This window comes from Arctopsyche grandis, chromosome 10 (assembly GCF_051622035.1).
Source record: "Arctopsyche grandis isolate Sample6627 chromosome 10, ASM5162203v2, whole genome shotgun sequence".
In the NCBI taxonomy this organism is placed as follows: Eukaryota; Metazoa; Arthropoda; class Insecta; order Trichoptera; family Hydropsychidae; genus Arctopsyche; species Arctopsyche grandis.
Window position 1 is genome coordinate 1,208,135 of NC_135364.1, and position 12,707 is coordinate 1,220,841.

The 12,707-nt window shown below is 30.5% G+C and overlaps 1 protein-coding gene across 1 annotated transcript; it reads left to right on the plus strand.

Annotated features, from left to right (window-relative positions):
- The first annotated feature begins 3,882 nt into the window (after nt 1–3,882).
- LOC143918118 (kelch-like protein 28) lies at nt 3,883–7,847 on the plus strand. Its single transcript, XM_077439827.1, has 10 exons — nt 3,883–4,058; nt 4,136–4,290; nt 4,356–4,558; nt 4,625–4,822; nt 4,898–5,086; nt 5,212–5,364; nt 6,759–6,904; nt 6,997–7,204; nt 7,311–7,488; nt 7,572–7,847. The coding sequence occupies exons 1-10, from the start codon at nt 3,943–3,945 to the stop codon at nt 7,685–7,687; spliced, it is 1,662 nt and encodes a 553-aa protein (XP_077295953.1). The 5' UTR covers nt 3,883–3,942; the 3' UTR covers nt 7,688–7,847.
- Nucleotides 7,848–12,707: the final 4,860 nt, after the last annotated feature.

Below are 12,707 nucleotides of genomic sequence, written 5' to 3' on the forward strand. Positions count from 1 at the left end.
AGTACATATAAGTTAATTATAAATTTTAGAGTTAAGTATAATAATTAAGATGTATTTTTTTTAAATTAGCTTGATAGCTAAAATATATAAAAATAAATAAATAAAATATTCATCAACAGCAAATTTGTCCATAAATTTCACCTCGAAATTTGAAGATTTATGTATATTTAAAAATAATGCCCCGAAAATGTAAGTTTATCGAAAATTTGTCAATAGATGTCTCCATGATACTTTGTAAAAATTATACTAAAAATTGTACATCGATGTTTGTAATTGGCCAGGAAGGCTCATTGGGGTTTATCTGTTAGGCCTTCCTGGTATATGTGTATAATAAATATATGTATATTTACCACGACTATAGATGCTAAACTACAGGTTGCCCAAAGCCACAATATGGCCAAAATTTTGTACATAAATACCAAATACCATAATTACACATAATGATTATACTCAAAAAATGATTTGAAATCACTACGACAACCCTTGCCACTCAACTCTTCCACTGCGGAAGCCAATAATCGTCTTCCCAATTAATCAAGCAAAACTTAAGAGTTGATTGCAGTGCCTTATAGCTGCTGTGTCATTCAATTCGACCAGGTAGATAAGGCTGTCAGACATTATATCGTCATCGTCATCGCTCAATCTTGCAAATATTCCATCGATGACTGTTAAACTTAAGGTGACCATTCGTATTGATTTTTCTTGGACAATACTGGTTTTTTCGACATCTTAAGTCGTGAGATAAAACCAGTACACTTTTTTATGTAATACTAGCTGAACCCGGTATGCCTTGCAATGTCAGTATAAGGCATGCAATTCCCGTTTCCGTTCCCGTTCCCGTTTCAAATGATGGTTGAAGCTCAACGCCGTGGAGTCACGTCTCTTAAACGCCGTGTCGTCATAAACCAACCTGTTAACGTGGTTGCCAACAAACACATTTCCTTGACTACACAATGGCGTTTCATACTTTAGCGTCGGTAAAATCGTAATTACGAATATTATTACTAAGAGGTTTTTTCCCGTTTTTTTTTCACAGTAATCTTCCCGGAAATGCATACAACAAATCCTGAAAGTTCTATCGTAATCGGTTGATAGACAGAAAAACAGACAGTCAATTTTATATGTATGTATATATGTATATGTAGATAAATTTTTTATCCAATAGATGGATACATATACAAATTATTTAGCGAAAATAATGTCTCCTACAAAAATATTGGCAAATTAGTCAAATGTTGTTTCCGTTTATCAGGAACAAATGCACCAGCCGACGGATTTTTTACTTTAATGAACAATATAAAGTCCAATGATAAAACAAAATTGAATGTTGAAGCCTTAAAATGTGTGCTAATCACTTTTAATAGTTTTAACCAGTCTTGTGTAGAATTTTATTAGAGAGTTCAAGAAAATAAATAAATATTTTCATAAATGTGCGTCTATGATTGTTTAATCTTCGTTTTAAATAATTAAAGTATTTAGAAATATGTTTTTGGAAAAAAAGTCCTGGTTTTGAATTTTGAAAAAATGGTCACCTTAACTCAAACTGCACTTTGCAACCCTTTCAAAAATGTCGAGATTATTGATGCAAATTAGCGATTGTGAAACACTTTTTTATATTGACTGTTGAATACACCTTTCACTGTAATTTATTTCTAATACGATACTATTAAATTATTTAAAAATTAAAATATTTCAAATTGATTTTTATACAAAAAAACAAATGATAATACTTGAACATTTTTTCTAGTGCATTTTTCCTACAAGTTTTGGAGACAATTCTAAACACATTGCAATTTAATATGTCCGTTTTTTTTATCGTAAACTATAATATATAAGTTCACTGTTTATATGTAAAATTTTGAGAAACACAGACAGTTTTATGCGACTCTAATATTGTAAAATTTAGCTCGAATAATGGACCAAGGATTCTAGGTAACCAAACACTTGAAATTATGAAAGTTTTTATATATACAAATATTGGTATTACCAAACAAAATTATTAAAATCTTTAATTGGAACATTTAAATCGCCATCTATTAGTTTTTCGTCTAACTTTTATATGAACAATATTACAATTCCTTTATTACATTTTAAAGCATGGATTCCCAACTTTTACAAAATCGTGAGACCTCATTTTTAATAGCCACTTTTTTCCAAATTTTATTCACTGATGTTTTCATCGGCTTTGCTGCCTTCTCGAGTATTTTTACTTACCTTTACGTTTCACATGGCTTTCGTGTCAGTGGTCATTTTTATCTCTTATCCGATCGTTTTCATACTTTGCCATATTGCTCACTTTGGTCATCAATATACGTTAATGTATCGTCTGCCATTACGTTGGAGATAAAATATCGTATAGAACGCGTTTTAAAAACGGGGCACGTAGACCTTCTTGACGTTTAACAAGCGTTCGTCCCGTGTCTTCCAACTTTTTCGCCTTGATATGGCCATATCACATTTTAATTGTTTAAACGCCTATAATTCACTCTATATTTTATAAAATTTGCTCTATAGGTTCTCGTTATCTCTAATATTTAAATATTTTTGGTTTGGTATATATAAATTTTAAATTTGGCGTCTAGCTTCATGTAATGTAATACACGATATACATATATTGATTTTTGGCCAAATATGTCAAATCTGACATTTCACGGCTAAAAGTATATCTCTTCACGGAGTTTTGTCTGCGAGATAAGTATTCAATAAGAAGTTATGTTGTATCTAATTGTTAATATGATTTACAATAAGCTTACATACATTTAGTTTTTTACAATAAGCTTACATACATACATCACATACAATTATTTTTAGTAATCAGCTGATTTAATTTATGTAAATAAATAAATAAATTCTTTTATACAATAAATTTCAAATACATACATATTTACTTTGATTGGAAATAAATTTGACGTTGAATTTCATATCGTTTTGTTTATTTTACATTTTTTTCTCGAAACTTTTTAAGAATCCCTGCAGTGATGCAGTGTGTCCCACATTCAATTTTTCCTACATTTTCACTAGCATTTCCAGCGGAGCGAATGATTTAGTTAAAATTGCATCTTATATAATAAAAGTGCACTCTGAATTTTTACCCAAGTCCTGGACAAAATTTTTAAAACAGAGTTATGCATCGCTCGGGAGAGGAGCGATCGCAGCATAGGACCAAACTGGGAATAAACTTGGTTAGCACGACAGAAAAAAAAATCGCTAATTAAGAAAGCCTTCACTTCCATTCAAAATTAAAAACGAAAATTGTCTAAAAATTAAATTAATTTAATCACATAAGAATACAAAGACACATCTGAAGTCCAATTAGTTAGTTCGGAATATAGCGCAGCTATTAATCTGGGATTACTTGAGCGAATACAAAGCGGTTTGCTAATCCCCAATTGCTATATTACAAATGGTAGTTTGAATTTATATTGCGTTCTTCTAAGCGTTAAATGGCTCGAAAATGATCCACGGTGTTAAAATATTTTATGCTGTTTGAAAAAATAGTAGCTGTTATAGAATTACGATTCGTATGATTTACGTATGCAAAATCCTCTTAATTTATAACCAAACCTACACATGTGTGGCAAAAACGGGCATGAATCAACCCTTTATATTTTAATATCATCATTTCAGATCACGTTATTGAACTTTGCGATTAATTACGCATGATCCGCTCCTGCTAACCGATTAATGGATTTATCTATTACAATATGCAATCCAATTGATTTTTTTTGCTTATAATTATACATTCACAATCTTATGTTAGGCTGATGAATCGGTTACGAAGCACTGAATTCGGTTGACGATTATTATTTATTGTTCCAACTTTAGTTGTAATTAAGTGTTCGACTTGGAGTGACGTAGCTTCATATTCGCGTCAAGTTTGTGTCCGTTATTATTGTTGAAATTTTAAATCGATGTCTAAGACAGTCTTATAAATTAAGAACAATGGAATATAAGGATATGACTCAAGCTCGACATGCGGTAAAAATTATAGGGCGAATGTTTACTTTTTATCTAGAAAACTCGTTGTGTAATGTCGACTTGGTAATTGGGAATAAAAGGTTATTAATTACGTATTTTAATATTCGACTATTTTTTAATCATCATATTAATAATGTGTACAAATTATGTTTTTTAGATATGGCGTACATAAATTGATATTACTCAGCAATAGTGAGCATTTAAAGACGAAATTCGATGAAACATGTAACGAAATCGTTGTGGAAGATAGTCATGACATTCTTACAGAATCTGTGGAGAAAACTATTAAGTACCTTTACTTTGGTGAAATTGGTAAGAATAAAATACGTTTTTTTTAAACGGTACAGAGCAATATTTCGAAAAATGCATGATTTCAGATATGGAAATACAACAAGTACCTAATGTTATCAAACTTTCAAAATTGCTCCATTTATCTGAACTCGAAAAATTCTGTTTGTCTTATCTCGAGCAAATACTTGACAAGACCAACTTTTCATTCATTGGAGACTTTGCGGAAGAACACGGGTTTATACAATTGATTGAACATACGAAAAGTTATATACTTAACAATTATTTAGAGGTAATTTAAATTTAGCGCATGTTGTTTGTCCATATCGTTTAATTCAACCACATTTTGTTATTTCAGATAATTCATGGGGAAGAATTTCTCAACTTAAGTGTTGATCGATTGGTGGCATTGTTGCAATCGGATGATTTAAAGGTAATGCAAGAAGAACAGGTCTTTAGTGGAATGAAGACGTGGGTGCAAAAAAACTACGAATTCAGGAAGCAACATTTAAAATGTCTGATGAAGTGCATCAGATTCTCAATGTTAAGTGTCGAGGTAATTAATTATTTATTGGCTATCAATATATAATACGTACATGTGTAATTTTGGCTGTTTTTTTAAAACGTACAGTTTCTATTCAATGAAGTGACTCCACTCTGCTATGGTTCATTTGAATGCTGTCAAAGTTTGTTGGATTTATGGGAATGGAATCAATCTCCAAGATTTTCGCTCCAAAACTTTTCCAGATTTTCTTGGATACTTTCAAAACCAAGAAATAAGTTAAAGCATGTACTAATAGTAGGAGGATATCCCGTTGAAGTGAGTGTTGTATAATTATTACTTAGTTTTATTTCGTTGAATTCGTATGAACATACTTGACGTGTTTTTATAATTAATAAGTGAAGTTTTGATGAACTATGAAATTTCTTGATTGTTAATTTTAGAAATCTGGCGTCATTGAAATTTACAATGCTTACTTCGATAGATGGTCTACATTTTACAATTTGAGCTTTGAAAATTATCGGTTTGCATCTGTCGTGTTGGATAACAAACTATTGATGATTGGTGGTGACATTCGCGGTGTAGCCACTAACAAGGTACATTTTATAATATTATTATGAAAATAAATACAATTGTTTGTTGCTATGTCGTCATTTAAAATGCACACTATAACTGCTGCAATATTTGTATTTACAATTATTTTTATAAAAGGAGACATTTCAAAGATAGTAAAAAAAGACAAATGATTAGGTGATCTACATAATTTGAAAGGAATCAATAAAACAATTATAAATTTGTAACAATATTTATAGAGTAGTGTTTAAGTAAATATTAACAGTGATTTTGTGTGAAACCATTCCAACAGTAGTATAATTTTGCAAATATCGACGGAGTCCAAATCAAAAACATGCCCAAAATCATATATGTATGTAGATTTTATTACATAAAATGATATATTTCAACTACGATTTAAATCCAAAGTCAATTCTAATATAAATACCTATACATATGTACATGTATAGGTATTTATATTACACTATACATACATATATTAACTTTTAGCATTAAAAAATGTTGTGTTCTCAATGTGACAAGATCTTCAGATCGCTTGATTTATCCCTCTCACCTATGTATATGTATATGTATGTAAGTGGTGTTGAATTTCAGTTAGTGGATGATTTAAGCGATTTGAGGGTCTTGTTCTCAAATAATTTTTATTTTAAACGTACATAGACAATATTTATTTGCGGGCCACAAAAATTTTGGGATTCTTACTACGAGCTAAATAAATAGAGTTGAGTAAGCCTTTCCAGAGTGCGTTGGTGCTTAAAATTATTTATGAATCTCTAGTACGTAGCATTCTAGAATTTTCTTTCATTATATGAAATCCTACTCATATGACTCATTCATTGAAGATTGAGAGAATCCAAAAACGGTTTCTCAGATATCTTTATATGAAATTGTATGGTTATTATCCTTGGCTATATCCAAGTGTATTCCACTTCAACTCATTGGAGTCTCGTCGTATTATGCTTCTGGGAAAGCACTTTTTAAGATATTAATAGGGTTAGTACACAATTCTCAGGTTCTTAATGAGCTTAAGTTTTATGCACCTAGTAAGTTCAGGGACATTTGGAATCGTGATTTGTTTTCTCCTCCTGTGGCTCGAACAAATATGTTGGCAACGTCTCCAATATCTAGAGCGATATATCTGCTCAACTGGGTTGCTGGTGAAATTTACCTGTTTAATATAAGCTGCGCTGAACTGGTTGAGTGCTTGTGGTTGATTTTATTAATTATAAATGTCAAGCACGGATGTTTGATATACCTTACTTGTGTTATGATTGTGTGACTGACAACAGTGACGCGATAGAGTACTCAGTAATGTCACTGTGGCTAATTTGTTAAAAATAAAATAAAATAAATGTGCTATGAGAATATTTATCATTTTTCTATGACTATTTCGTATTAGAGTGTGTCTATTTCTCAGGTATGGTGTTTAGATTTTGTTACAAAGGAAATGAATGAATTGAAAGCAATGGACAAGAAAAGAGTATGTTTAGCAGCTACCGTGGTCGATGGCCAAGTTTATGTCATTGGGGGATGTGATGCCAATGCATATCGTTGCGTGGAACGGTTCGTAATAATCTTTATGACGTTTATGAAGATATCTATATGACATATATGAAGTCATTAACTGACCGTCAATACTTCGTTTTACATTTCAGATATGATTTGGCTACGGATAAGTGGACTTATGTTGCTTCAATGATGACAAGTCGTCGAAAACACGAAATCGCAGTAGTGGGGAAGGAAATATTCGTCATAGGAGGCGTTGATGATGTTCAACATTTGAATTCAATGGAAATTTATGATGTAGAACGTGATACATGGAGATTTGGCGCATCAATGAAGGAAAAAAGGGATCATTTTACTGTTAGTGTTGATTTTTGTATACTTTTTATCAATTCGTCTCAACATTTGATAGCCGCTTGAATATGTTATGTAGATCTATTTTTGAATGTTACTTAATTGTGTATAGGTTGCCGCAGTAGGGAACTTTATCTATGCTATTGGAGGTTGTAATGGAACAGCATATAAAATAAATTCAGTTGAGCGATATGATATTGGGTATAATAAGTGGGAATTTACAGCTGATCTTCCTGAAAAATGGGAACAACACAGGGCGGTTGCTTTCAATGGAAAGATAATTTGTGTCGGTGAGTCATGTTTTTAAATAAAGATTGTTGTTTTTAAATAAAACTTCCGTTTTCTTATAATAAGAGAACCGTTTCATTTTCAGGAGGTTTCAACAACACGTCGGTGGTAGAATTCAATCCATATACAGAAACGTGGAGAAAACGTAGGTCCATTTTAAAACCACGTAATTTTTTCAATTTATTGAATTATACAAGTTAAGGAAAGTTATTATTCCATCTATCCAATATTATAAAGTTTAAACTGACTGACGTACTAAGAGGTTAAAAATGTACTTATTGAATAAAATTCAATTTTATTTTCTTATTATAAACCTCTTGATTTACAACGATAGAGGTTTTTTGAGAAAGCCTTTACAAAATCAGCTCAGAATATAGTAAATTTATATGTACGCATATTGAACGAATATAAGCATCAGTTTTATTGGAAATATCGTATTATTTAGATGTAGATAATCTTAATTTTTTATTTGACGAATCTAATTTTTTATTTTATTTGAACCATTGAAATATACAATAATGACACATTGATTTTGAAGCTTTGAAGATATGGAAATAAAATAAATATACAATTTAAAGAAATCTATTTTACTATCCAGTCTCAAAAGTGTATAATTTTATTAAGTAAAATTTTTTATTCCTTAATTGTTAATGATTTTTTTACTATAATGCCTTAGTATGTACTTACATATGTATGTAATTAAATACTAAAAATAAGTAACAAAAATGTGTAAAATAGATAATGATCACTGTATCAATTGCTAGCAGAATAGACATAAGAGATATTATGAGCATTTTATCTTCTATCTACCTACATACGTATGTATGTATGTATGTACGTATATAAAAATGAATGTTTGTACATATGAGTATGTTCGTAATGCACTACCACAGTTTTCAATTTAACACCACCAAATTTAGTACCCCAACTTTAGGTTTTAATTTAAACATAGAACCGGTACCCTAACATCCCGAGATCGAAGGGCTTTCATACAAAAACATTGCAATGCCGGTTAATATATGACCAATAAAAAGCTTTTAAAATTCAAAATCAATATTTTCATTCTTTGACTATTGAAAAAATACAAAATGTTCACAATATAATGCAAATAGTCAGTGCTAATTTGATTTCTGATTGATTTTGATTGAAATAGGCCCAATCGATCGCCACGCGCAGGTGATCTTTCAGGTCGATCTACAGTCCAAAATCGCATCAAAAAATATTTTTAATTTCGCCAAATTCTGCAAAGATACAATCATAATGTGATCCAAATAAAATTTAACATGTGGATCGTGTCTGTTGTCCAGATTTATGTGTCATTGGTAAGCTCTGGCGCCGACCGCGGCCACTTATGCACGCGCACACGCCCCGGGGCCCCCGAATGCAAATGCACTGCCAAAATTGGGGGCCCCAAATACTCGGTTGCAAATCTTGCAGACACCGGAAGGCTCCAGGCCATCTCTACATCTCCTGTTTGAAAACAAACGACTGCTAGATATCTGGCATTCAACTTATGCGACCATTTATCGGGCAGTCGCTTTCTAATCCACTACTTTCGGTTGAGTTCGGTAGATAGAGAAAATCGAATAAAATTTTCAATTCCAGTCAGGATTTGAATTCATAATCTATCTACTGGTGATATTTGGGGTTGCTCTACCGAATTGAATTTGAAAAAAAATTACAGTCCAAATTTTGTGGTGCTAAATTGAAAACGATGTGACTAACCAAAATAATAAATGTATGTCAATAAATACGAATATTGTCTTCAATTGTCTTGCTTATTTTCTTTTCGATGATGATTTATGATTGAATTTTTTATGATTTATTTCCATCATTGAGATATTTATACTACATAAAATACATTCTTACATATAGAATTATGTTAAATATATTCGATCTAGCCCACAGCAAACTTCAAAAATAGCGTAAATCACGCCGAAATCGTTCACCGTGTCAATTTTTATAAAACGTCGATAAATTTTATTAGCACAACTAGTGCGTGCGTCTATAAATATTATATATATATTTTCCTGTTTGTGCAATGCTTTATTCCATATATTTTTTTCGCACATATGAATAAGCGATGGTGAAACTTTGGTGTCATAAATAAATGACGACCGCTGTGCGCGCATGCTTTATCTGTCGCGCGCTAGAACGGCAATCGCGGCGAATGGGTTAAATGGGGGCGTTGGCTATTCATAAATTTAACACGTAATAAAATGTACTGTCGGCTATTGGTACAAGCAGTAAAACAAAATCGTTTCCCAAATACGATATTAAATCCGCTTATTTATCCACGGAACTGACTTGGTGAAAATATATGATTTTTGTCTTAGAAGTGATGTATATTCATATAAAGGAACATATGCACATATTAGAAATGGCCACGATATAAAATATGATACCTTTAAAGCAGCGTTAAGTTCTTTTAACATCTTTAAAAGAGTGAAATTTAATAAATCAATTGAATTAAATGACATTGAAAAGTATATGTACATACATATTTGAGAAAAAAAGGAGTACCACAAGACATTTTTTAGGACATTTTATAAAAATTTAAATAATTTTTATTAAGTTTCAGTGTTTGGTGGGTTTTAATTCATATTGATGAATAAAAAACAAACTTTGAAAGATGCAGAACTACATAAATTTTGACAGAAGTATGTACAATGTACATATGTGTATCTATTCATTTTGACGGCACTCTATTAAAAAACGTAATAAATCCAAAATAAACTTTTTATATTGTTGAATAAAACAAGAATGATGATGATAATTAGTTGAACTGGTAACGTACGGTTGAAAATTATACAAAAAAAATTGACATATTTTACACAAAGCGAGTTAATTGATTGTAATTCCATGCCAACGGTACTTTTGTACATTTAGTAATACAATAAATCAAACAAAAAAAAAATTTAAACAAAATCCATTAAAATTTATCATTAATCCAAAATTAAAAATAAATCCATTAAAATTAATCATTAATCCAAAATTAAAAATAAATCCATTAAAATCTAAAATAAATCCATTCAAATTAATCACAAAATCCATCCAAATTAATCACAAAATCCATTAAAATTAATCATTAATCCATTAAAATTATTAATTAGCCCGAAAAAAAAGATTAAAAATGTTGCACTTTTTACGATCTTATACGCTTTCCACTTATTTATTTATTTATACAAGTACATATTACCTCATTTTTATTAACAAGACATCTATAGTCAACATTGTACATAAATATTATTCAAGGCTTATATCAAATATCGATCATCAAGCAAAAATTACATCGATCATCAAACATTATAGACAAATATTTTGCAGCATTTTTAAATATCAATAAACTATGAGACGCTGTAAACACAATTTATCTGATTTCATTGTAAACGGTTCCAATGAAATCAGATGAATTGGCAAACTCTGAAAGGAAACAATCAACCTTGGAGCCACATATCCAAGGTCTGGCCAGCAACAAAGCCAAGTATAGAACCCGTGACCACACAATTGAAAGCATTAAATGCTTACCATTAATCTACATATGTTGCTGGTTACAAATACAAAATCATTGCCAACTTTTTATTCAGTGTAAAAACGAATAAAATCACAATTTTAATACTTTTTAAATGCCATAGTGACCTTAGAAATGACGGGAACACTTTAATCTCGATTTACCATATCACGTGGAAAACAGGTGGAAAAGCAACCGTCTTGAATTGGAGCACATGTGAAAATCAGTATTATCAAACAGATCGAAGGCTGGCATTGAATTGTTGGAACAATTAAGGGCTCCGACTATGACGAGGGTGAATAATATTCATCGCATGATTCGATTAAGACATTTTGATAGATTAACCATTCTGTTGAGGTTGAAATTTTCGCTTTTGGAAAACACATTCGGCTCAGTCTTGTTGGATATTGTTAATTAAAAATAAGCTTCTCATTAGGGTAGGTATTAGCGGCGAGCGCACTTTGTGACCTCAAATCTGCCTGTTTTTAATTCGGGGCGAAATTACTTTTAGTACAACCGTATATACCTAGGTATAATATAAAAACACATACATACATAAGAGACGAGTATATTATTTATAATGTAATATTTGTAAATTATTTTTAATTTGTTAAAAACTGATATATTCTATCTATTTCTATCCCTAGTCCGGTATTGCTGATTAGACCTTGGATATATGTATGTGACTCCAGGTCGATCGTTCCCATCATTTATTTGATTTCATTGTTTAAACGCTTCCAAACGAAATTTAATTTGTCACCATTACATGAATTCATTTTCAAATTTGAAAAAAATATTAAATAAATTTATATAAAGTACAAATTAATATATAAATTTGGGCATATATGTCGCCTTGGAGCAAAACCCGTAATGGTACCTTAGGTGGTTCTTAATTTGATATTTAACCAGCTATATTGTAGAAAAATGGTTACCATTTAATGCTTTTGATTGTGTGGTCACTGGTTCTATTCCTGGCTTTGTTACTGGCCAGACCTTGGATATGTGACCCCAAGATCGATCGTTTCCTATCAGAGCTTGCCAATTTATCTGATTTCATTGGAAATTGTATAAATCTACAGCATACAAATTGTTTAAATTTACAGCAATTGAATTTACAATTGAATTAAGCAAATTTACAGCATGAAATTGGAATTTAAATTTACAGCATCTACTAATTTGTTGATATTTAAAAATGCTGCACAAGTTTTGTCCATAAATGTCTCTATGATGATCGTAATATTTGATGATCAATGTTTGTAATTGGCCTTGAATAAGACTTATCTATAATATTAACAATATATGTCGTGTTAATAAAAACGGGTATACATATACCTGTTTAAATAAATAAATAAATAAATTGAAGTTCTATTATTTATTACGGATAATGAAATGAGCTGATTTGAGATGAATGATTTTTTAATTTTGTATAAGAGACATTTTGATGAATCAACTAAAAGTATTTAATTGCAAAAACTGACAGATTAACTGGCAAAATTTGTAGGCAATTACTAACTAAAACTTAAGCTGATAAAAAATGAACATGTACAATGAAAATGTAAAAAACAAATTACATATGTACATACATACAATAAAATAATAATAAAGAATACACAATAAAAATAACAAATGAAAAATATATACAATAAAAATAAAAATAAAATTATATTGTGGGCTGAAATGCCGGTGAAAAGCGTATATTTTAATAATCAA